This window comes from Moschus berezovskii, chromosome 11 (genome assembly GCF_049115385.1).
Source record: "Moschus berezovskii isolate FMDL1 chromosome 11, NW_MosBer_1.0, whole genome shotgun sequence".
In the NCBI taxonomy this organism is placed as follows: Eukaryota; Metazoa; Chordata; class Mammalia; order Artiodactyla; family Moschidae; genus Moschus; species Moschus berezovskii.
Genome location: NC_142470.1, coordinates 81595913 through 81620252, shown reverse-complemented (window position 1 = coordinate 81620252; position 24340 = coordinate 81595913). Strand labels below are relative to the sequence as shown.

Genomic DNA, 24340 nt, shown 5'->3' with positions numbered 1-24340 from the left:
AAGCTATACATGTCGGTCTTATTTATTTTGCCTCAACATCATTCTTAAAAAGTGCTTTCCTCAATTCAGGGTTACTTTTTTTTTTTAAACAAAATACAACATTTTATTTTATACTTTTTAAACGATTTTATATTGGAATAAAGTTGATTAACAATGTTGTGATAGTTTCAGATACACAGCAGAGTGATTCACTTATACATGTATCTAGTCTATTTCGATTCTTTTCCCATTTTAAGTTGTTACATAATATTGAGTAGCAAGTTCAGGGTTACATATTGACCTATATTTTTTCCTAACACCTTTATGGCTTGATCATTACTACTTTTCAGTAGTAAATTTGAATGATATAATGATTATGGTGTGGTCAGCTTGTTGAATTTGGCCTATTTATGAGTCATGTTTTAGATGTATAGTAGCTGTAGTAATTGGTAAAAGTTTTGAAATGCAAAGATTGGTGATTTCAAATGTGTAATTATCAAAAAAAAACTACATTCTTTGGCAGATTTGGTGGAGAGGGACTGATACATCTTTTCTAGCTTTACAGTTGTTTGCACATCCTAAACAAAGGTGCCATAAGGTTTTTTTGTTGTTGGTCTGCAATTTCTTCAACCCTGAACTGTCAGTGAAGTTGTGTTTTCAACGTAACAGAGAGATAAGGAACATGTGAAAACACTTGGAAGACCATGTCAGAAGCATTCATTCCTGTTGATAATGTCATAATTGTTAAGAGGAGCTGTTTATAGGAGTTTTTAATAGCATACATTTTCTGAAAGGTCGAGTGTATTGGGGTGGGAAGTTGCTGGCTCAAATTTGTCAGAAGAGGAGGAAGAGTTTCTTATTGTCCAATTTCCTCGTTGACAAAAAAGAAATTTCATAGTTTTCATTTGGGGAAGAACTCTAAAATTTGATCAGTTACGTGTTATATGATCTTGACCAACTTGCGTAATGTCTCTTAAGGCTCCAGTTTCTTTATTGTGAACTAAAGGTAAAAACACCAACCATACAGTTTGTTTTAAACAAATGAGATAACTTTGTTAAGTACTTGGTATTGTGCCTAGCGCACAAGTCCTCAGCGAACTGTAGCTTTTATTAACTCTTCTGTAACAGCTTGATTTTAATTTCTTAAATGTGTGTTCAGTTCATCTCAATGTGGGTTGTTAACATTTAATATTAATTTTATTTTGTATGGTTTTAAACTATCCAAATATACGTTATATGGCAGAGATAACAAGTATGTATTAATATGATGTGATCTTGGGGCCTGTGGCAGACACTTGATTATAATCACTCAATCAAAAAACTCTTTAAAATCCTTGAAAAATCAGTCACTACAGATCAGTATGCCTCGGTACCTAACTTCTTTTTTTATAAACAGTTGTTCTTCAAGAGCACTGTATTTCTGTTAGGGTTTAAAGTCATATAATCTGATATTAGAATTTTGAGGTGAAAGCGTTCTGGTGTATTGGCAGGTCTGTGTATGTGTTTTTATGGGGTGTGCAGAGGGGAGGTATAATGTTAAGTAGTCTTTGACCTAAGTTGATTAGATATCTGGTGAATGCCTTCTGCATGTATTCATTACTTCAGCAGTCCCTGAGCATGTGAGTCACTGGGAAGGTAGCAGAATACAAAGCAAATATGTTCCTGATCTCATGGAGTTTATAATCTAGTAGAGACCAGTATGTATGTGTGTGTGTGTGTTGTTGTTTTTTTTTTTAATAGAAGAAAACAGAACAGTAGGCAGACAGTAGCAAGGCATATTGGTCAGGAAGGTCTTTTTGAGGAAAAGCATTTAAGCAGATGACTGTATATGGGAAAGAGTGGCTGGGGAAAGAACATTCCAGCAAAGGGAGCAGTAAGAACTGAGGAGTGAATGTGCTTAGAGTGTGTGGTTGAATTAGAAAGAACTGGTAGAAAAGTGAAAGACTAGGAGAAATTGCTAACGAGCAGATCATCTCTTACTCTGCAGACGTAAATGAGGACTTTGGACTTTATTTAAATAGTGTTGGGAAGTCATGGAGGATGTTGAGTGCAAGAGTAACTTGATCTGACTTTTTAAAGGACCTTTCTCTGTTGCTCTGTGAAGAAGAGATTGTAAAAAGGGACAGGAGAGATGAAGCCAAGAGACCAGTTAGAAATCATGCGTTGAAGCAGGTGACAGATGGTGGGGGAGGATTGGACTGCAGCGGCACCAGTGGTGTGTTGAAGTTGGTTGGTAAAGTGCTAGACTGCAGTGGTTTTGGGTTGGCGGAGGTTGTCCCTCATGCCACATGCCGCAATGTCTGGAGACAGATTTGGTCTCATAAAAGAGAGGGTGCCACTGACATCCAGTGAGTGAGGCCAGAATGTTCCTTAACATTCTGCAGTGCACAGGACAACCTTCACAGCAAAAAATTGTCTAAAACATATGTAGTGCTGAAGTTGAGAATTCTTGGACTATAGAGATAGAGTGTAAGGTAGAAAAACACAGTCCTGCCTTCATGAAGTTTACAGTCTGTAATCTAGTAAATATCGTGTTCAGTGGGAGTATCTAGCAACACTCCTATCCAGGGATGGTTCAGAGAAGGATCTGAGAAAGTTACACATGAGGTTGAAACGTGAAGGATGAATACACTTTAACCATACAAAAGGGTTGGTTGAATAGGTTTAAAAAGTGTTTCAGACCAAGGGAGGAAGTACATGTGAAAATACAAAAGACTTCTTTGAATAATGCCTTTGGCAATATAACTAGGGGTCGGGGCAGAGTTGAATAGAGCCGTGAAAGTTAAGGTCATGGTCCTTGTGAGGGATGCATGGTAAACCTTTTGGATTTTGCCTCTTGAGGGCTGCTTAGGACACTGCTTTTTTGTTGTTTTAAAAGTAAGTTTGCCGTTGTCTGATTTTTCAAGAAGTTTATTGTCTTGATACTGGCCAGATAAATCATGCCTTAAGAATCTGTTTTCTGGAAATTGTAAATATAAGTGAAACATATAAATGTTTTATTTTGTTCTAAGTATTAGCAAGTTCTGAGGTTTATTTTCGTTTTTTGTTTTAAATAAATTGTGCCTGGTGAAAATAATAAAGCAATGGATTCATAAAGGCAAAAATAAATAAATTATAGAACATACCGTTCAGACAAAAACCTATAAAGCAAATTTTAATCTGCCCTTATAATCCTTATCCTTCCATTGCTTTTGTTTCCCTGTAATTATAGCATTAATAACTTTTGTATATTCATATAAAATAATGGGTCAAAAATGTGTTTCCATGTGGCTGTGCCTTGTTCATAGGGATCATTGTAGTGATTATAAGCCATTTCACTCAGTGGCTATTCTGAAGTTTTCTTAACTGTTCCTTTGCTTTTATGAGTAATGCTAGAATGAGTATATATGTGCAGATAACTTTTTTTCTTACCTTTCCTTGTTCCATGTGTGATAGTATTGCCAAGTAGTACCTGTTGTTTCACTTTGTGAATTCTGAGTTATCACATTAATTCGGGAACTGTTTTTAAAAACCTGCAGAAATTATGGAGAAGTCTGGTGAGGAAGGGATGCCTGATCTTGCCCACGTCATGCGCATCTTGTCTGCAGAAAATATCCCAAATTTGCCTCCTGGGGGAGGTCTTGCTGGCAAGTAAGTAGAACGAAAAGAACTAATTTTGACTTCATTTATAATTAGTAATTAAATAATTTGGGGTTAGAAGTACATCAATTATCTAAAGATGAAATGGGTTGACAGTTCTTATACTAGAAAAGAACATTTAAACTTCATCCAAAAGATTTTCTTTTTAAGACATTATTTATTATATTCTTTGGGGCTGAATATCTTTCTTCCCTTAGTAAATGAGAGCAGATGGATTGTGCAAGACCAAATTCTGAGTGAAATGCAGAAACTGTTCTTGGCAGGTATTTATTGAGGCAGTTAATTTTTTACCGTAGTCAAGATATATGAAGTATTATTTTAAATATGCAGAAACTTAATAACTATGTAATTTAATAAAACTAAAGCATAATTTTTTTTAGGCGCCATGTTATTGAAGCTGTTTATAGTAGGCTGAATCCACATAGAGAAAGTGATGGGGTAAGTTTTGTTTTATTTCTTAAGTATTTTAAATAATCTTATTATATAAACAGTGGCTATAAAGAAATACATACACAATGACTGCTTTTCATTTTAAGGAATCAATTAAAGTTTAAGGAAATGTATTGAAGTGGAAGATAGAGCTAAAGTTCTGTTTTGTAGATAGGTTTGTTGTCATTTAATGGGCATCAAATACCTTTTTGTGGGGGCTGTACTTGTTTCTTCCCTGTATGTCTTGCCTTTCCTTCTCCTTCTCCCTTAAATCTTAATTTCGAGGCAAACAAAGAATGTGCTTTTAAGTGTGTCCATTTCTCCTCCAGCAGGCTGCTGTCATCACTGGAAGTTAGTGACCATGATCAGATTAGACCTTTCAGACTCTTATTTTATAGACTAGACCTTTCAGTGCCTCTCTTGTGCCCAGTTGAACACCTGAGAATAATTTCATTCTAGCATTCTTGTTGTGCTCTGGGTATATATGTTGAACCATTTTTTGTCGTACTCTGCTGTGCTTCATCAGAGCAAAACTCTTTGTCCCTTTGCCTTCCTTAGAAATACTGATCAACTGCTCCTCTATAGGTTTTTTAATTTATTTTAATACTAGTCCTAGGAGGCCAAACAGTATCCTTTAAAAAAAATAATTGCCCTAAATTTCAAAGTTAGTAATTCAAATAACTGTCTTCTCATAGAGTTTTCAAGTTTTTGGACTTCTAAAACTGAACAATTTAATTTTAACATGTATGCGCCAAAGATTTAAGAGAGCCAAACTTAGTAATAAAACTTATTGAGAGGAAATAGCCTTTATGCTCCAGCTCCACTTGGCAGGTCTTGAGAGACCACTATCAGCCCCTGATAGTAATTTTGTGTCATTTTGATTGCATTGTTTTCCAGGCTTCATTATTGCACAGCAATGTCATATAATTTCTTTTTTCTTAGCAATAAAGGTTACATTGACTAAAGGGGAAATTTTTAAAACTAATGCATTTTAGTTACCTGAATAAAATGATACTGTATATTGCTAATAACAGAATTTATACCTGGGTTTAGAGCAGTGATTCTGAGACTTTCTTTTGTGTCAGGTACCTCTAAAGTATTCAGAATTGTGTCCAAAGCTGTGGAAATTAATTTAAGAATAAAGATAATGTCATCTGATGCATTTAGACAACTCCAAACCAAACAAGTGCGGATAGAATGTCAAGAAAGATGGTGGTAGTTGGGAGGAAAAGAGAGCCTTACCTCTTCAGTTAGATTATAGCTTCCATGTAGCAGCGACTACCAAAGTTGGAGGAAGTAAGCCCTCAAGTAGTTATTGATTCATTATTAGCCACATAATTACTTTGTTCCCTCACATGTTTGAAAATGCAGCCCCAGTGTGTAATCTGAAAAATTATTTCATAATATACTTGCTAGGTTTCTTAGTCTCTCAAGAAAGTTCACAGCTTTTATCCCAAACAAAAAAAGTTTATAACCCAGAATTTCTGTTAAACATAAACCAAGAATGAAGAACAACAACGAAAGGGTGAATTTTAAACTTTCTTTCAAAATAGAAAATATGTATTGTACATAGTAGCTATGTAAACAGTGAATAAATAGGCACCAGAACCATGACACTGAGGAGAGCTGCTCAGGATATGAAAGTGGCCTTAAAGATGATTATTTGAATTGAAATTGAAGTTGTTAGTTGCCCAGTCATGTCCAACTCTTTCCAACCCCACGGACTGCAGCCCACCAGTCTCTGTCCATGGAATTCTCCAGGCAAGAATACTAGGGTGGGTGGCAATTCTCTTCTCCAGGGGATCTTTCCAACCCAGGGATTGAACCCAGATCTTCCACATTGCAGGCAGATTCGTTACTGTCTGAGCCACCAGGGAAGCCCTGGTGATTATTATATGATTATAAATCAAGGAAATGTATAGTTGATCACCTTTATATATAAACACTGATAATCCACCATGTAATGAATTGATGTGGGAAGAGATTATGAAACATAAGGCAAGGTCCCCCTTCCCTGCTCTGAATGCAGCTGGCAGTGTTGATACAAGCAGATAAGTTAAGTAATAAAAAGGTTTCACATCATTTACCAAAGAACAAAGAGAAATGCAAAATATAGATTGATTGCCATGTGAATTGTACAGTGATTGCTTGGAAGGTCAGATTTTCAGAGATAAGATTAGATTTGAAGAATGGTTTGAATGGCAGAAATTAAAAGAGGGAGATTATAGTTCATGTGGATTGGAAGAGGCAAGAACAAAGTTTAAGCTGTCTTTGAAAGAGTGGATGTCATTTTGGCTAGAGCAGGAAACTGCTCTGGTGAAAAATAAGAATTCAGAATGCCAGACGTATTTTTGAAGAGACTGGAGACACCTTTTGAACTTTATATTTTAGAATGAGGAGCCACTGTGTGTTTACACTGTAAGAATGGTAGACTCAAAGGAGTATCTGTGGTATTCTAATCTGTTAGAAACATATGTAGTATTAGATTAAAGTCAAGTAGTTTTGAATGATCACAGAGATATTAAGTGTAAACTCATTAGTAGATAGATGTGTGAATTAGAGAAACTTCCTTGTTTACTATAAAAACATGCTTTGAAGCCCAGAATCCTATGTTGGGCAACATTACTTTACCCTTTCAGAATAATCACAACCTTAGAAAAATGTTGAAACATAATCAAAGTTAGAAGTACGCTAAAAAATACAAAAGAAACAGAAAACTGAAGAAATGATAATGTTTGATTAAATTCTTAGGCCTTAACTTGAAGCATGGAAGTGCTCCATGAATGCTTCTCAACTGGTCAGATCTGTGCCAAGTGGAAGTTGCTGCCCGGAAGTAGAGTGGCAGGGGCTGATACAGTTAACTTGCAGAATGGGCAAGACAGGAGTGTGGTAGAAAGAAGAGGAGACACAGTTGTATGGGGTGGGGGGGAGCTCATTTTAAAAATATTTTTTAAATAAAAATAATTTTTATTCAAGTAATTAAAACTACAAATGCTAGTCACAGTAAATCAAAGATTATTTAGAATCCTAAAACATCTGCTTTATATCAAAGATAGAAAAGAATTGTTATGCTATAAATGCTTATCAGCATTTTTAAAAGCTGAGTTGAATTTAAGTCAGAATATATTTAAAATATATTCAGGAAAGTCATTATTTAGGGGAATTTTAAATTGTTTTACTTAATTTTTTTATTTTTGGTTCAACTTTCTGGAATATGGTCAGTCTTCTTAATGTAAACAATATTGATACTTTCCCAGCTTTGAAATCAGTATCTGGAAAAGAGTCAAGCTTGAAATTTTAATAAAGGGGTTTGTGAATCCTCCAAAAGTTTTTGCAGATATATTTATGTGTGTGCATAAATACTATTTAATGATTAGAGTATGTCTGATTTTCATTAGTTCCTCAAAGGAGTCTGTGACCCCCAAAAAAATAATAACCTAAGGGACCAGAAAAAGTAAAAAATTACATTTTGCTCTAAGTTATTGTTATATTACGTAGGGCTCTGGGATAACCCCCACTCTTCTTTTAAAATGCTAGTTTGTTTTTAATTGAAGTATAGTTGATTTACAGAGTTGCGTTAAAGTGTACGACACAGTGATATACAGTTTTCAGTTTTTTCAGATTCTTTTTCATTACAGACTATTACAAGATATTGAATATAGTTCTCTGTGCTATACAGTAGGTCCTTGTTGTTTATCTAAAAAATGCTAGTCTAGTTTTATAACTCAAATTTAAATTCTTTTGCGATCTGGGAGTTCATCCAATTTGGCTGTTCCCCAGCACCTTTAACAGTGCCTGGTATATTGAGAGCTCTGTAAATACTAGTTAAATAAGGAACATTTCTGTTTCTTTCTCTATAGTATGCTGAGACTGTCTTTAAGTCATATATTTTAAAAACTAATTTGAGGTTGCTCATGAGTAGGAAAATTTATTATTTGAGCTTTATGTTTTTCACGCCAAAAGGTTAAGTTCTTCCCTCAAAGGAGACTTAAAGTACTTCTGAATTATTATACCACTGATCAGATAGCTGTATAAGTTGATGATTCTTCAGTGATAAAGAGGAACTTGTATTTTCCCAACTCCTACTTGTGCTAAGCCATATCTTTATAACTATATCTACATACTATGTAGGTAACTCAGCATCCTTACTTTACAGAGAAGACCAAGAATTGGTGCAAAGGAGTAGCTTGCCCAGGCTGCAAAGCTAGATGAATCGAGTAGCTAGAATTGGAGTGTAAGTCAGAGTGCCTCCAAAACCTGTTCCCTTTATACCTTTCCATGCAGCCTCTCTTAAGATATTTAGAGATTACATATATGTCTATACCCCACCTCTGTCTATCATGTAAGAAAAATCATTTCCAATTCTCATGTTTAATAGTCTTAAAGTATTCCATTTTTGATGAGGAATAGTTTATAAACTTGTTGAGATTAAGCAGTCAAGCCCAGTGTCTTATTAGTTATTTTTCATTTAAATACACACTTTTATTCTAATTTAAAAAAAAACTAAGGTATTTGGATTTTGAGAATGGGAGGGAAGAAAACAAAAGCCCCCCAAAATCTCCCTGTTCTGTTTTCACATTACTAAATTTTATAGACAAATCTTCTTTTTAATTTTATTTCAAATAGATCAATTATATTTTTATGTCACAGTTTTAGGACTTTGTGAATACTGTTTTTTTTGTAAATTGTTTCTCATTTACTTTTTCACTTGTCAAAGCATTTTTTATGGAGAAGATCTACCTACACTGTTTGAAAACACACTAACTTTAGTCACTTTTTTAAGGTGTCATTTGACATACTCCTCATAGCTTTGTGGTCTTAACCATTTTAAGTGACTCTTTAAATTATTTCAGATCGACTGAAGTTTACACGATACTTGAAGATGATATATAATTTATTAGATTCTTTATTAGTCACTCTTAATTGTATCTCATGAAGTCATATTTGAGAATCTTCTGAAGATTATTTTTAACCTGACAAGCAGGGATGAGGACTCCAAAAAAATAGAAAAAGCCACACAGTAAATATCTATGCTAGCATTCCTTAAGTTTTCTCCACTGTTTGAAGAGTTTTGCTTATGGCGACTATGTTTTTAAAAAACTGCTGCAGATGAATTTTAGCTAATTAAATTCTGTTTTTTAAATATGCTTAGATTTTCCTACCCCCTCTTTGCTGTCTTTTTTGATTTATGTATGTTCCTGGGTCTTATTTCGTGTAAGGCAATACTTTCATAGTGAGAAATTTGATTCTCAAGCTGAGTTAGTCTAGGTGATAGTAAAACCTTAAAAACAGAATCTGAGGGAAGAGTCCTAAATTCCCATGTCTGTAATTGTCTTAAGTTTATTTTGGAGAATAAACTGCCGCATCTAATGTGATTTTTTTTGTCCTGTAATTTCATTAATTTTTCTAAGAATATACATTATAGACGTCAATGTGAAATAATTTGTGGTACAACTCAATAATAATTTTAATTATTTATTTAGTAAGCATCTATTTATATGAGGTGCTTTACTGTGCAAAACTGTTACCGTAATGTAGTCAGAAGAACATTCAGAGGGACATTGATGTTGATTACACAAATCTGAGCTCTGTCACTAGCATTGTTATCCTGACAAATAACTTAAATCTCTCTGTGCCTTTGTTTTTTTGCTTATAAAAACTAGAGTTACAATATCTATTACAATAGAGTACCTACAAGGATTAAATGAAATTATGTATATTAAGTTCTTAGCACAAGCATTAATTTTTCATCCCTAGGTGGTTGGGAGGATACAGAAAGGAATAGAAATTATCTTTGTCTAAAAGATTTTACAGTGTAACTGGAGAGACTTGTCAATAGTTACAAGGTGGAATAAATTGTTTTGATAGATGTGTAAACCTGAGGTACCTTTTCTGTGAGTTCAGGTCAAGAAGGTGCAGCTAAACAATAGATTCATTTTCTGATATTAATGAAAATCCATGACTGTTGTATAACAGTGTTTTGAAACATCAGATGAAATGGAGAGGTTTCACTTATCTACTGTCTAGCACAATAAATAGGAAAATGTAATTTGCTATAATGTAGAGTCCATGGGGTCACTAAGGGTCGGACACGACTGAGCGACTTCACTTTCACACATTGGAGAAGGAAATGGCAACCCACTCCAGTGTTCTTGCCTGGAGAATCCCAGGGACGGGGGAGCCTGGTGGGCTGCCGTCTATGGGGTCACACAGAGTCGGACACGACTGAAGTGACTTATTAGCAGCAGTAGCAGAATGACTTAAATGTGGTCATTAACTCAAATTCTTTTCAATTGGCTATTGTAAATCCATTCCTATTGAATTTAAAGTTTGGGTTTTAGTGTGCTATTTATAAAGCAACTACTTCTCTCTCCCCAGCTACCACTACTGTAGCATTTCACAGAAACATAGATGGTTACTGTGATGATAAAGATGTCAGATGGAGTGTGAGATACATCCACGTATAACAGCTTTGACCCAACCTTATCAATAAGCTCAGGGAAGTAAGAGTTTATCAGTCATTCTCAACCTTTGCCGTTTATCAGAATCACCCGTCAGGCTTTAAGAAAACCATCCCAGCTCACTGAATCTGAATATTATGGGTTGGAGTTGGGCATCTGTATAATTTTAGAAACTCTACAGGTGATTCTAATGTGAAACCAGGGTTGAGTTCTCTGTTGTCCACTTGATTTTGTTTCAGTGTCCAAGGGAGTTGTCAAAGGTAGTTATTGGTTTGAGGGCTTTTTATTTGGAGGGCAGAGAGGAGTCTTATACTTTAAAAGTTCTTTGTGACACACTCTCAAATAGAAAATTTCCTTTTGGAAGACCTGATTAAAAATTGGTAAGTTTTATGATCAGCAAGCATTGAACTCATTGTTGCATCTTAACCTTTCCTGAATGGATTCAAATTAGAAACTGTATTTAGGGAAATAATGTTTATTTGTACAGAAGGAAAGGTAAATGGGGGGAGAAAAATCTTAAGAGACCACATTTTATTAGGTTCTCTCCACACACTAAATTTTGCAAATTAAAAAAAAAGTTAAAAAGTTATTTTGATAGTTAATATGCTTGATGTAGAAAATTGGAGTAATCAAAGCATCTGAAACTTCATCACCCATTATTATCATTTCTATATTGCTGTGTTTCCTTTCTTCCTAGGCATTTTACATATAATATCCTAAAGAATATGGGCACACATATGACTACACGTAAAGCATATGCTGTACACAGTGCTCTCATTTTTCTAATAATAAGCATTGCCAATTACTATATGGCTATAGTCCTATTACCTTTGTTGTAGGCATTCAAGTGCTCTCATTTTTCTAATAATAAGCATTGCCAATTACTATATGGCTATAGTCCTATTACCTTTGTTGTAGAATTACAGAGTAACAACCTCCAAGGATGGTTAAGAGTTTGTATCAGATCCGTATCAGTAGCCTTTTTGTATTTTATTTTCCCAATGTTTTATGGTGAAAGCTTCCAAACATATAGAAAAATTGAAATGGTCATAGTGGACATCTGTATACCTTACCTAGACTCAGTAAGTTTTTACATTTTACCATATTTGCTCTCTTTGCTCTATGTGTACATTCCTGGCGCTTTTTTTTTTTTAACTGACTGACTGAACCTTTGACAGCAAACTGCTGATAAAATATTTTACCTCTAAATATTTTGGCACACAGCTCTTGAGAATGAGGATATTTATCTACATAATTATAATTATTATATTATTATACCTAAGAAAATTGATAATAAATTTAATATCATCTAAAGTCCACTTATTCTCAGTTGTCCATAGAATGACTGTTAAAAATTGTTACGTGGTCTAGTCCAGTTGTTACCAGTCAAGCATGTTAAGCCTTTAACTAAACTCCCAATTTGTTTTTCCCCTTAACACTGAAAATAAGTCTAAGTCAGCTTTTAATAGGATGTCCTACATTCTGGATCGTATGATAGTTTCCTTGTGGTGTTTTTTTCATATAATTCTGTGTTCCCTGTTTTATTATTATATTGGGGATTAGCTTAATTAAACGTTTTTTGGCAAGATCACAAGACATAGCTTTGTCCTCCCTAGCACATGATGTTAGGAGGCACATATAAGTTGAGTTGTATCTGTCAGCATATCAGTATGATCAGCTTGGATATTAGAGTTTGTTCTGCAAACAAGGTTAAGTAGCTACTATAGGAGAAATCGACTGTCAGCTTTACAAAATTCAGTAAAATATAAAAGAATTGAGTAGTTTACTATTCATATCTTAATATAATGTGTAAAATGATTTCTTTTTAATCTAGAGATTTTTAGTAAAATATTTAAAGACAAAAAATAAAATTTTTATCCACAGAAATTTTACAATTCCCCCAAATTTAGTTTATATAATACTACATTTTGTTTCTCCTCTCCTTCCTGTCATTCAGCAGAAATGAAGAAACTAATGTTCTAATGGCCTGCTTTCTGTCCTTTCCTATTGCTTTAAACACTAATTTCCTTTATACTAAATAATTATAGCCAGTTATTTTCTTTTGAAGTGGGTTGCTTTTAGGAGATGCTGTGTTGCTGTTGAATTTTGCTAGCAAGTAAATTTCAGATTAAGCTTCAAATATCAATGTAAAATAAGACGTTAATAGTTCATGATGCTCATTTGCTAAAAATAACTTGAGGTATTTCGATTGGAAATTTTTGTTAATTGACACGGTAACACTTGATTCTTACCTAATGAAATGTTCTCATGCTTAGACTATATTACTCATGGTAGAGAAATGAGTGTTTTGCTGTGATGTTATAAAATACGTGTGATATCCTAGTTTGTCTACTGACACTGGGGTCTTGAATCTTAAAAAAAGGCCTCCGATGAAGCAGAGGAAAGTGGATCACAGGGGAAATTGGTGGAAGCTCTCAGGCAAATGAGAATTAATCATAGGGGAAACTACCGACAACTTCTGGAGGAGATGCTGACTAGTTACAGGCTAGCTAAAGTAGAGGGCGAAGAAAATCCTGCTGAACAAGCTGCTACAGCTACTTCTTCGAACAGTGATGCTGGAAACACAGTGACAATGCAGGAAAGCCATACTGAATCAAAAAGTGATCTTGCTGAATTAGACAGCCGTACTGAAGATGCAGGGACAAAGATGAGTGGTGAAAAGCTATGACTTTACTTTGTGGTAATATTTTTGTGATCTTTGATTTGATGGTTTTTTTCTTAGGAAGTATAATATATGCATTTATATACCATTTTGTTATTGGAAATCTTGGTAAACTAGTTTTATTATATTCATATATTATAGCCTTGTTTTTTAAGAAGGCCTTTGCATACATCTTTATCAGATAGTTTAAAATTGGCTATATTCTAGTACTTTGAATTTAATAAAATTACATGTCATTTCATATTGTATGCCAGAAATGAGGCTACCAGTTATTAAAGTCAGTAGTTAAATTCATACTTGGAAAGGATTAGAAATTACCGATTAGCAAGATTACTTTATATTATGGAAAAAATTGTTAATGTAGAATTATACTGCTTCACTTATTAGTAAATTCATAGTTAGCTTTGTAATGAATTTGTGTTTTCTTTAGTAATTTTAGTTCTTCAAAGAATGGCAGATGCTGTCCTGTAATTTCTTTTTTCAAGGATGATAATGTGTGTTCTTGGAATTGTTTATATTTTGCCTCTCTGTAGTTTTACTTTTTAGTAGTTCTGAGATTCCGGATGTGTGGTTGTTTTTCCTTTTTCTGTATCCTTTATGAAACATCATTTTTGAAAAACCTATGTATTATTCATCCAGCTTTGGTTTGTATATTCTGTATAGCCTAACTACATACATCCAAATGTATGTCAACCAAGTGTTTAGAATGAAATTATAAGTGTTTAAGTCCAAATAAAGCATGTGATGTGGAATAACCTATGCATGTTGTACTTATTTTTAATTTTTTTTTTAAAAAACAACCAGGTTTGGTATATTGGAAAAATAATTCTAATTTCATTTGTATCTATATAAAACTTAGAAAACTTTTGGTTTGGTGCGTTTTTCATTAATTAAAAAATTTCTTAGAAGTCTTGGTTACTCAAAGTAAATCTCTTCTGTTTCTTAACCCCCTTTTGTGACACAAAATGTTAATCTTTGGACAGTATGACACATGTAAACATGTCAGAACGTTGTCATGATGAGCTTTTTAAAGATTGCAAGACTTTGAGTTTTGCTAGAAGTATTCATCAGAGATTAGTAATGCAAGAAGTATAAGATATTTTAAATAGTGGTGGCAGATATGAGTTTGACTTTGCTAAAATGAATTTTTAAAATACAAACAACTAAGTCACATTAGAGTATTTTTTGAAACAATTGTGTATGTAGAACATTTTAACTTTGCTTTTTCATTTTTTATATTTATCATGTGTATAAAGTTGCTTAAGGTACCATAAATTGAAGCTTTGGAATCTTTGGATATAGCTGATGTTTTGATCTGTTTTTCCAATGCCAGAATATTTTTAAGTGGTTTGAGAAAGAGGAAGTCATTTGGTGGAAAGGGGAGGAAAAAACCCAACCAATTATCTATCTATATTAGATAGATCCATGTGTGTATACACACAGTATACAATACACACAACTCTCTCTGTAAAAGTACCTTTTCAGACAAAGAAAGGAAGGTAACTTGTTCATCTGATTTTGTTTTCTTTTGAAATTCAGTCCAGCCTGGAAGTGGTGTAGGTAAATAGTAATAATATTCTTCCTTTTCTCTTCCTGTAGGGTGCTGGAGATCTAGAAGACCCATGGTAGCCTTATAAACCTTCTAAAATGCTTTTGATTCTGAAAATTGGGGGAAAAAACTTTTAATCACAATTTTCTTCAATACAAGGGAAAAATATTCTTGTGGATTCCCAGCGTTTTGTGATATGAGCAGAAAATCATTAGCATTTCCCATCATTTGTTCATATTTGTGTTTTCTGGTAATTGCCACTTGTAGCATTGCCTGTACTACAGTATTTTTGCCAGCCTCAGACATACTGGTTACATCTGTATTGAACTTTTGACCCTAGAAACCAATGGAGTTATTTCACCACAAATAACGAATATGCCTGAGGTGCATGGGAATATAGTTAGCTGTACTCTGAAGATACATTATTATTTTTTTTTAAACTAAGGCACACAACATATAAGCATGTAAGAGTAAAGAACTGTATGAGATGTTCCTTTTTTCAATTCACCAAGTTGGAAGCCTTTTGCAGCTCTGTGGCTTAAAATTTCATTTGAGCAATTTACTATAGGATTTATATTTATTATTAATTGTTATTTAATTTTTTCCAATTTTACCTGTATTACCAAACTGGGTTCTCCAATAATGTCCAAATTGTAATGTTGCCTGCTTCAACATAAAGTGTATTTGGCAATAATACTATAAACCCCTACAAATTTTATGCATGTATCTACTACATCCTTCAATTCTCACTAGAAAAATCTCTTGAAACCAAATGGATTAATTTATGGCTATTTATAATTTGCTTTGACATCTCACTGCTGCAAATTTTTTTAAATGATGAAATTTGCCTTTATAATGTAAATTGTGATTTTTGTTTTACATGTGGGTTTCTATAGTTTTAATTTTTCAGCTTTTAAGATACAACAGGTTTTGTGTAATTTGGTATAATTTTTAATTGTTTACTTTATTTTAAAAGCTCAGAATATCACATTGAAATGACTATAAATACATTTAAAATTATCTATTTTAGATCTAAGGAAATATTACAGAGATATTTTCATGGGTTCAGTAACCTTTCATTTTATAACATTGGGCACGGTACGGAGTGGCTGTCACATAAGGTACTTGAAGATTATTAGTTTAATTCTATTTTTACAATAACCTTGAATTCTTTTGAGTTTTGCATGTATCCAGTTAATGCTGAACGTGAAGAGTGAAATATTTATCTAAAAGGAGCGTGGGGATAGGAGAAACAATGAATGTATCCATTTGTACATGGTGTACATGTTGTGGATGCTTTGTAAACATTATCCTATCTGTTCAAATTGTGTTTCAGCAGGATGTAATTGCCCTTGTGTGTAGTTGAAATGAGTCATCATCTGGTCCTGTGTGAAATGGAATTCATGGTATTTTCTGTAACATTTTCCTGAAGCTGTTTCTGGAGAGCCACACATTTAAATACAGCTTTCTTGATCATTTTGATTTATTGTGCACCTGATTTTTTGGTCTAAAAGGAATTATTGCCACAACATATTTTATTTATTCTTTAGATTTTAGCCTTGTAAGTTAAAGTGCTTTACATGATGATGTTAAAAGCTATTTGTCCCTTGACTGGGTTTAGGGGGGTTGTTAAAAGATAGGGAATGAAGAATGCAAAATGGTTGTTGTTCAAACTGTCCACTCTGATCCAACCCTGTACTGATAGTACCTTTCCAGTATGATATTGTGATGTTTCATACAATGCAGTGAACATAACCAACTTGTTACCTAAATAAAGACTTGATAAAAACAGTGTGACATATTACTATTTTGTATGCTATTTAAAAATAAAAGTTCAGCTTTGAATGTTATTGTAAACATCTGATATAGTTAGAATATTTGTTATAAAAAATTTCATAAAAACCATGTAGGGGAGTTACAATTAAATCCAAGGAGGTATTAACCAAACTCTGTGGGACAATACTAGTTAACCCCTTATCCACTCCAAAAACATTTTTATACTGTTTTAAGAAATCTTTTTCAGGGGACTTCGTGGCCATGGAAATAGAAATTTTGTTGTGAGTTAGCAAAGGAAACACCCATATTCAGTATTTACTAATCTAAATTCCCTCTTCTAGCTGTTCTCAGCTGTTTTTGTTACCAGGACCCATTTATATATCTAAAAACTCAAAATCCCAAAGGACTCTTGCTTTTGTGGGTTTTGTGTATTGTATAGAAGTTAAAACCAAGAAATTTTGCATACCATTTTAATTCATTAAAGATAAAACCATTACCTGTTAAAATAAATAGCATGTTCTATTAAAATAATTGTTTTCCAAATCTAAACAACTTAGTATGAAAAAATAGCACTAGCTTTCATTTTTGTAAACCCTTGAATGTTGACGGATTCTCTTATTTACGTTTGCATTCCCTCTGTTGTAGTGTGGCACTGTGTTTGCAGTATATAATGAACTCTGGCCTCACACAAATAAGTATTGGAAAAGAGTATTTTATTTTAATATCTTCAGATAATTATGGATATTCCTCTTTGATACATTATTAAAACTTCAGAGCAGGTAGCTTCTTAAAGATTTGTTGTAATATGAAATCTGAAACTTTATTGTCAGCTTTGTTCTGTTACATTAAAATCCATTTGATCTGTCTTGCATTGTAAATAGTGAATCTTTGACATTTGCATGATTTTATAACATGGCTTGGTCATTTGGAAAATATTGGTTCATTAAGTTAATGCAGTTCTTTCTAGAATATTGACATCTGATTATGGTGTGTTTATAATTTTTTTTAATATAACTGATCTCATCAGAAAAATCTTTTTAAGTATTAGAAAGCTGTCAAGCTCATGATGATGGATACAGACTTCAAAATTCTGATTTTCATTTGAAAGGTGAAATGTTATCATTGGCAACAAATACGTTGTTTTCTGTATATAACAGGCTTTCTTCATTTCAGAGAAAATGCTGAATTTCCACTGTCAGTCATTCTTTCAAGTAAAAATGGTGTTCATGTAAAGTGGCTGCTAGTTCAGCACAGAGGCCTCACACTTCAGCATGCTGTAGAGCCAGCACTTCTCATTTCACCATAATAGGATATTAAAAAGAGGTATACTCAAGGATAGAGGTGTAATGAAATTTTTACTGCTGCTTAAGGACTTTGTTAACTGAAATTTGTCCCCCCCCCACACCTTTTTTTTTTCTTTTGTGAGTACAAGGAAAATAGTGACTAGCTTGATGCTAGTGTCGTGATTCATGCTGAGGTGCCTGCAGCTTTGCCCACCATTTCTCTTGCCCAGTCAGTGCAAAGTTTGATACTTTGAGAAAGAATAAATACTAGTATTATTAAGAAAATAGTTTTGATTTCTTGGACTTCCTTGAAAGATTCTTTGGGACCCCCAGACTTTCAGATTTGCTGCCCTCATCCTGTTGGACAACTTGACTGTGTTCATTTATTCCCAGTGGTACAATGTAATAGTAGATGAATCCGAAGACATACAGATTTGATATGAAATTTACTTGGGGGAAAAGATGTTTATGTAGTTACCATTACACTGATCCTTAGCAAGATAAAGTGGAATCTTTATATTGTGGCATTTTTTTCTCCTAGAAGTTTCCTGTAATGGGTTTCAACTTGGAAAACTCATGATGTTTGTATGGCATAGATTTGGATCATTTTAATCTGTTAAAATGACTTCTGTTATAGATTTGTGTTACTTCTTTTGAGAAGGTCTTCTATATTGAATTTTTAAATTCATATTTTGAATAAAATTATTTACCATGACTGAGATGTCATTTCATGTTGGCCCAATAAAGACAGAACTTTTCTTGTTTAATGTTGATTAAGTGGATCCTGGTTTTATGCTGAATTTTTGTTGTTAGATTTTTCGACTTTCTCAACATTCAGCAAGGTTGGGGAAAGTTACCATGGAGACTGTTTTATTAAAAGCACACTTGGAAATTTCCTTTGTGGTCCAGTAGTTAGGACTTTCTGCAAAGGTTTGATCCCTGATCAGAGAACTAAGATCATGTGAGCTACACGGCACTGCCCCTCCTACCCGACCTCCCCAAAAAACTCTCTTGATTTCTGTTATACATTTCTTGTCCAATTATGAGGAATGGTCCTCATAATATTTACTTAAGATACTTACTGCTTAAGATACTTTAAATGTGTTTGGGTAGCCAAAAATGACTGCAACTCTGATTTCTCCCTGAGTCAGGTTTATTTTCAGATGTGTAGGTCTCAGTCAAGTGTTAATTTTCATAGTGCTATCAGGCAGTTTATGTTGCTTGAATATTACTGAGTTTTAATTGAAATTAACCTGAAGACATCCACTGAATTTCTTTTGCTAGCCAAGTATAATCCTTGTTTTGAGTTTAGATTCATTTTAAAATGACATCTCATATTCACATTTCCTCTTCCAAATTGCCTTTATTTATGCTTTGAAATTAAACTGGTTTGATAAGACAAAGCATTTGATAAAAGATTTAGAACACAGTCTGTTTGGGGTAGCTAAATAATATTACTGAAAAATAGCATACTGTGATTTTCACATATTAAAACTGCACAATGTGCATAAAATCTGTTAAGATGGTCAAATGCTAATATAGTAATCATTGAGACCAAAATTTTAAAGTTATTTCAAAGCAATCCTGGGAGTTACTTGGTTTTGCAGATCAGTTCTTAGGTGCACATTCTAGCAATTTGCATTGTCTTTTTTTTTCTTTTTTTGGCTTGCTGGCTCTTAGTTTCCTGACCAAGAATTGAATCTGGGCTCAGAGTGGTCAAGATGCCAAGTCCTAGCCACTGGACTGCCTAGGAACTCGCATGCATTGTCATTTTTTATGCTCAATTGCTGTGTGAGGTTTTTTTTTCTATTCAACATTGGGCATTATTCTGTAAGCCTTAAAGAAAATGCTCAGCAGGTGTTTATTTTTGCCCATTGTTCTGGTGACTCCTGTACTGTATGCTTTATTGTGATCAGAAGTAAAACAGTGTAGCTACTAATATAAAAGTTGCTTTTCAGACAACATCACCACTGATTCCTCTTCTGCTAGCTTTCCTGGCAATGGTATCGTCTCTCCCTTATTTCCTGTTTGTTTTATTCTACCTGGCAAACATTTCTGTTAACTAGTATAATACATTGTTTTCCACTCAGATGTAACTGGTAGCTGTGCTCTTCTAACTCAGGAGGGAGAGGGTGCATGATTTTGGTGTTAACGGATTAGTAATTATTTCTTTTACCTCTTAGTATCCACAACCCTAGTGAACCACACAAGAACCATAATTTATTAAATACAAGTAGAAGAATCAAAGATATGGGTTTTCTCCCCCTTGACTAAAATCCCTGCATGATAATGTTGGCAATATTCATCTTTTTAGTGATTAAATCTGTACAGCAAAAGTATTCTCTTTTTTATCGTATAATATCCACCTGCATTTAAAATACTTGGACATGTATTTGAGGTGAAGAACACCAGTTCAGTTCAGTTCAGTCGCTCAGTCGTGTCCGACTCTTTGCGACCCCATGAATCACAGCACGCCAGGCCTCCCTGTCCATCACCAACTCCCGGAGTTCACTCAAACCAAACTCATGTCCATCGAGTCAGTGATGCCATCCAGCCATCTCATTCTGTCGTCCCCTTCTCCTCCCACCCCCAATCCTTCCCAGCATCAGAGTCTTTGCCAGTGAGTCAACTCATCTCATGAGGTGGCCAAAGTATTGGAGTTTCAGCTTTAGCATCAGTCCTTCCAATGAACACCCAGGCTACCTACTAGCTTGCAGTACAAGGGACTCTTACAATCCAAGAATTACTCTAATACATGGATCTGACTGCTGCTTTCCTTTTCCTGAGTCATTTATGCTTCTTTTCAGTTGCTCTCTCATTATGAAGAGATGGTTTTGCTTCATTGCTAAATCTTGAAGACATGAGGTACACTTTATTTTGACAAAATTCACAGTAACGTGATTTAAAAGACCATGTTGCTTAGTTCATGATGTTTTGCCTTTGAATAACCATCTTATAAGTAAATTGATATATAGAGAGCTTATTTAAAAGATTTGTATTTAATATTTAAGATTCGTCTTGGGTAAGACTGGTTAGTTATTATAGCACTTGGATGCTATTGAAGTATACTCCTAAATTGAACATTAGTGGATTTAATTGTTATAGTTTCTTTAGGAAATAGAAAGCTTTTCATGAAGAGTTGACATTTTTAAATTATGTGTAGTCAAAAAATAAGAGTCTTAAGAATTTTCATATATGGTTTACACTGTCTCTAAAATGTTATAATTATCAAAGGAAGTTCTAGAGTTCCTATTCTCATCCTCCAGAGCAGTTCTGCTTTTTTCTGTTGTTGAGATTCCATCTAAGATTTCATTTGAATAAAAGCTCTTTGAAAAATTTGAAAATCACTAGGCTCAGAGGATGTATTTGTGGACTTAGGCAGAGGAAACTACTAATATTTGTTTTGCAAGAAAAGGAAACTCAAGTGTTTGGCTGAGCTGTGAACAGTAGTTACAGGTTTTGGTTATCTACCTGAGTACTATCATTGTTATATTTGAAAGAGGGGATGGGAGAGTTGTTGAACAGTGTGTCTGCTCCCACCTACCATAAGAGGTCAGTCACCTCATTAACTCCTGCCCCGCACTGTCTACCCATCATGTTTCGTTAGTTTGGATTTTGCAGGGTGGATTATGGGAGAGGAAAAGGTGTTATTCCCAACATCAGGTTTGAGTTTATTCTCATTATTACCTCTACATTCCCCACCTCTTCCGTAAAACAAGCTAACAGTTAAGTAAACTGGTTTATTTTTGTTGAGAGAGATTTAGATTATTTACAACTTTTTACTATTACAGAAAACTAATGCAGTAGGCTTCCTGGTGTACGTCCCTTGAGCGTGTGTACTAGTGTTTCTTTAGTATTTGCCTAGAAATAAAATTACTGGGATATAGAGTATGCTTATCTTCAAGTTAATATTCTAAGTGCATTATACTCAAGGAGTGCTAACTTCCACTTCCACTAGAAATCTATGAAAATTCCTGTTCCTTTGTCCCTCCCCATCCTCAGTAACACTCAGTAAAATTGTCAGTCTCTAAATTTGCCTGTCATTTGAACGTGAAATAATAATCTAATTTGCATTTCTAGTTGCATGTGAGGCAAACATCTTTCCTGTGTGTGTTGGCTATTTGAGTTTCTTCTTTTGAATTGAATGCCCGTGACTTTTGCCGCTTTTCTTTGGGATTATCTTTTTCTCATTTATTTGTAGTTTTATTTTTTATGTGGTGAGGATACCAGTCCTCTGTTATGTTTTGCAAAGTGTTAGTCTCAGTTGTGTCCAACTCTTGGCAGCCCCACTGACTGTAGCCCACTGGGCTTCTCTGTCCGTGGGGTTTTCCAGACAAGAATACTGGAGTGGGTTGCCATTTCCTCCTTCAGGGGAGCTTCTCGACCCAGGGATCAAACCCAGGTCTCCCACATTGCAGACAGGTTCTTTACCATCTGAGCCACCAGGGAAACCCCAGTGTGTTTGTAAAACCCAGTCTTTATTCTTTTACTTTGTGTGTGGAGTTTTTTGTTGTTGTTATTTATCCATCCTTTTCTTTCTGGTTGATGTTACTGTCTTAAGACGTTATTGTCATCTTAAGTTCCGTATTCTGTATTTTCTTTCAGGAGTTTTTAAATCTTCTTCCCACATCCCAAGCACATATATTTAGGTTTTTGTTTCATGCTGATTTTTTTTGTTGTTGTACATGGCATGAAATAAGGAATCCAGGGTTGTTTTTTTTTTTTTACATAGGTTAATTGTGCCAACACTGTGCCAACCCTGTCTAATACCAACTTCCCGTGTGTATATGATCCATTTCTAGTTTCTGAGATTGGTTCTATTGTCTTTTTGTCTAACCCTATGCAAATATGATACCATGACACTTTTAATTACTGTAGCTTCATAAATGCTGATACTCAGCAGGTGTGTGTTGTCTTCATCTTATATAAGCCTGCTGCTGCTGCTGCTGCTGCTAAGTCACTTCAGTCGTGTCCGACTCTGTGTGACCCCATAGACGGCAGCCCATCAGGCTCCCCCATCCCTGGGATTCTCCAGGCAAGAACACTGGAGTGGGTTGCCATTTCCTTCTCCAATGTGTGAAAGTGAAAAGGGAAAGTGAAGTCGCTCAGTCATGTCTGACTTGTAGCGACCGCGTGGACTGCAGCCTACCAGGCTCCTCCGTCCATGGGATTTTCCAGGCAAGAGTACTGGAGTGGCTTGCCTTTGCCTTCTCCTATATAAGCCTAGTTCCTTTTAATAAAAATGAAGTTAATAATCAACATTCTTAGCTCTTAGTAGCCTGCATCCACTTGGGGGATCTAATACTGAAAATTGCTCACCCTACCTATGAAAATTTGTGTATTTTATTGCGTATTTACAGTTTAAACTACAGCAAGGTATCACATCTATCACCCTGACCCCTTCCTTCCCCTGTAAGGCTGCACCAGTAAGAGTGCCCTTCCGTGCTCTGTTGGAGTTTAAAGCAAAGGAAAAATTAATAATTGTCATTTACAATTTTTTGATATTTTGTGCATCATGGGTTTTTTGTATTCATTTTATTCTTTTAAATGTTGTATTAAAATATTTCTCTTGATTACTGAAGTTTTTGGTACCCCTTATATTTTTTCTCCAAGGCAGGTACCTCACTTCTTTCATCTTAGTCCCAACTGATAAATATATTAATTCCTGAACCTTTGAAGTGACTGTCTCTAGACCGTTTTCCTGATTAAAGGCAAACATTGCCATAGAGGGATATCTCTCTACTAGTCCCCTTTAGCATAGATCAATTTTTTTTTGTTTTCTGGGGCACTTAGAGAAATGGAGGAAAGGCTTTGCTTCCCTAAGCAGTGAGCCATCATTTAATATTTTGAAAGCAAAATGCTGAGGGAAACTGCAAGTTCCAAAAAGATGTCATTTATGGAAAAGCTTTAATCTGTATCTGTGAAATGTATTTGAAAATAATATTTTTTCCATATTTTAGTGTGTAAATTTGGGAAAGGGAGAAGTATCTTAAGTCAGTGGCATCTTACAATTGCCATTGGCTAGGCAGTTGTCATGACATAGTTGCACCAACTTGTCATAGCTGTTCACATTTTAATTCCACAGTTAGGTTTTAAGTCTTAAAAAAAATTCTATTACAATAGCTATAAAATAATCCTAAGTGTTAGACGAGTTGACTCACTGGAAAAGACTCTGATGCTGGGAAGGATTGGGGGCGGGAGACGGGTATGACAGAGAATGAGATGGCTGGATGGCATCACCGACTCGATGGACGGGAGTTTGAGTGAACTCCAGGAGTTGGTGATGGACAGGGAGGCCTGGCGTGCTGTGATTCATGGGGTCGCAAAGAGTCGGACACAGCTGAGCGACTGAACTGAACTGAAGTGTTATTAAAGCATTGTTTTGTGGTTTAATTCGCACCTTTTTTTTCTTAGTCATACGTAAAGGAACGGCATGTAAAATAATGAAAGCTTAAAAGTTGATGGAGTATATATATAATTTATAAGCACATAGTATGTATAAAACATGCCTGGGGGAAATGCCCATTAATTTAGCACAGTA

General features: G+C 34.6%; 1 protein-coding gene across 6 annotated transcripts in view; it reads left to right on the top strand.

Moving 5' to 3' along the window:
• PPM1B (protein phosphatase, Mg2+/Mn2+ dependent 1B) overlaps window positions 1-24340 on the top strand; it is a 102107-nt gene that overhangs the window by 75677 nt on the left and 2090 nt on the right. For 4 of the 6 annotated variants that reach the window (XM_088841510.1, XM_088841511.1, XM_055399589.2 and 1 more), the window contains 3 exons: window positions 3498-3609; window positions 3999-4056; window positions 12892-13339. In XM_088841510.1, coding sequence (XP_088697636.1) covers window positions 3498-3609; window positions 3999-4056; window positions 12892-13197 — 476 coding nt within the window. In that variant the 3' untranslated portion in view covers window positions 13198-13339. Of the gene's footprint in view, window positions 1-3497; window positions 3610-3998; window positions 4057-12891; window positions 13340-14790; window positions 17217-24340 lie in introns of those variants that run through there. The other 2 variants (XM_055399593.2, XM_055399592.2) reach the window with 2 other exon arrangements.